The sequence below is a fragment of the Vicia villosa genome, linkage group LG5 (genome assembly GCF_029867415.1).
Source record: "Vicia villosa cultivar HV-30 ecotype Madison, WI linkage group LG5, Vvil1.0, whole genome shotgun sequence".
Taxonomy (NCBI): Eukaryota; Viridiplantae; Streptophyta; class Magnoliopsida; order Fabales; family Fabaceae; genus Vicia; species Vicia villosa.
The window spans coordinates 103,615,384-103,617,893 of NC_081184.1; the positions used below are offsets into that span (position 1 = coordinate 103,615,384).

Genomic DNA, 2,510 nt, shown 5'->3' on the forward strand with positions numbered 1-2,510 from the left:
ATTTTTTCAATCTAATAAATTAAAAAGTGCATAAATAAATAAAAAAGATAAATTTGTAAAAATAGACTTCTTTAATTGATTATTTTTTGAACTTTTTTTACAATTGGATATTTATTGACAAAGATAGACGCATTGATTAAAGCATTACGACAAGCAAAGTTTTGCACTATCATGTAGAATGGAGAACACAACACTAGAAAGAAGTAGTTGATTATATTTGTTTATAATAGAAACAAATATAGCCACAAATACATTATTTGGGAGGATTTTGCACTATCATGTATTTGTAACTATATATGTTTCTGTTAGTTATGCTACAAACATGAAACACAAGTGAATAATATTCTCTCTAATTTCATTAGCCTTTGATTTATTCTTGGACTTCCATATTTCAAGAAAAATTATAAGTTCCATAATAACATTAGACTCCAGCTGGATTTGAAACATTGTCACCATCATCATTATTATTTTCTCCTGTGCACCAAAAATAAGCATATAGTATAAGTTGAACAAGTCCAGATATCACTCCCACACCGTTGCTAATCTACAATATTAGTTCAAATGGATATTAGTCAACAATGAATGAATTAAATATTTATCATTAAATTAACTATAATTATTAACTAATTACCAAAACATAAATGTCAAAAGGGTGGATCAAGGCATATGTTGTCCAACATAATCCATTAAGAAAGTTAGCCACAGAGAGCCAAAATGGCATATATTTCACACTCTTGGTTTTAATAACCTTTGCCTGCTCATAATATGAAAAAAAATATTATGGATAATTAGTAATGAAATACTTTAAAAATAAAATTTTACTTAATATTATCCACTAATTAACAAGTATTCTTTCATATCTCATTATGTAAATGTGTCGAATGTTATTTTCTAAAATATCAACAAAATATCTCTATATTGATATTTGATTAGAGTTTAGACATATGTAAAAAAATTATTTGAGGAAAAATATTTTACATTTTTAATAGATACAAATTAAATTATTTAAATAAAGTTCAATTTATGAGATATAAGTTACTTACCATGACTGTAAGAGGAGAGACATACATCATTATATTAAAAACATCACAAATAATACCAACTACCAATGACCTACGGGTAGTGCCATGTAGTGTTAACATTGTTATAAGAACAATAGCGGCAAAGAAAATAGCTTCAATGAATAGGTAGAGAAGCAACTTCTTCTGAAATTAGGAAAAAAATAGTAGTGAGAATAGAAGATTTGTTGATTCCTTAACTAGAGTGGAAGTATGATATACATACCCTTCCTTTGTTGTTAGCATATATATAAAATATGGTAAGATAAACGAACTCAAAAATAAGTCCAACACCATTGATGGTAACGACCAAAAGACTATTTGGATGCACGAAAGGCAATCCATAAAACACCCAAAATGCACAATTTAACACTGTAGCTATGTATGGATCAGGCTTGAACTCCTCCACGTCTTTATTCTTTATAATTTTATAGAAAGTTGGACTGCAATTCATTCCAATAGTTAATAAGCCTTAATATTCAAATATAAACATATTATTACTCTTTAATGATTTTACATACAAAAATAAATAAAGTAATAATTAACAAAAAGAGTTCAATTACGCTGGTGAGAAGAATAATCCGAATGAGATAACATTCCCTACATTGAAATTTTAAAACATAACATTGATTAGAACAAAAAAAAAAACTAAAATTTATGCATAGTTTTATTGATGAAAGAGAAGTTAAAATTATTCTTCATGCATAATGAACTGATCACTATAAAAATTTGAAATTAAAAATTAAATTAAATCAAATCATAAACACATGAATCATGGACTGCAAATAAAAATATAAGAGAAAAATTAAATTTGTATATCATTTTATTTCAATTAAAAAAAAAATAGAAAGATTAGAATAACAAACCTATAATGCCAACAATGTTACGAGCTATTGAAGCGCTAACCATTTTTGTCCACAACTAATATAAAATAGAAAAAAAAACTCAAAGAGAAGATGAGTTGAATGAGATGGATAATAGAATGTGTGAGCGATGAAGAAGAATGAAATAAGTGTTAGTTATATAGAAAAAAATTCAGTTATTTATTTCATTATAGTTATTACATCTCATCTAAATTCAAATTTAGACATTGAAAGTAAAAAATATGCATTGTGTGATGATATATTCTATTTTTCTTTAACAATATGACAAGTGGATTTAAAGATCTTTAAATTAAGTTATTTAAGTTTATCTATTAAAATTAACTATGTAATGAGAAAATCAAAGCACTAAAATTAGTATTTCTTAGAATATTTGAGGGAGTGTTTATGATAACAACATATCATATGTTTGTAATATGTTTTCAATTTATTTTTATTAATTTTGTAAAAAAAAATATGAAGAGAATTTATAGTTGGTACAAAAATGATTTTTTTTCACCTAAGCACTTATATGATAAATAATTAAATTATAAATGATTAATTATTTCAAATATGATCTTAACTAATAAGC

The 2,510-nt window shown here is 25.0% G+C and overlaps 1 protein-coding gene across 1 annotated transcript; it reads right to left on the reverse strand.

Annotated features, from left to right (window-relative positions):
- Positions 1-421: 421 nt before the first annotated feature.
- Positions 422-1,967, reverse strand: LOC131605099 (bidirectional sugar transporter SWEET7b-like). The gene is made up of 6 exons (XM_058877496.1): positions 1,925-1,967; positions 1,622-1,658; positions 1,285-1,501; positions 1,044-1,205; positions 632-754; positions 422-544 (listed from the first exon to the last, which is right to left on the reverse strand). Exons 1-6 carry the CDS (start codon positions 1,965-1,967, stop codon positions 422-424), a joined length of 705 nt encoding a protein of 234 aa, XP_058733479.1.
- Between the last annotated feature and the right edge of the window lie 543 nt (positions 1,968-2,510).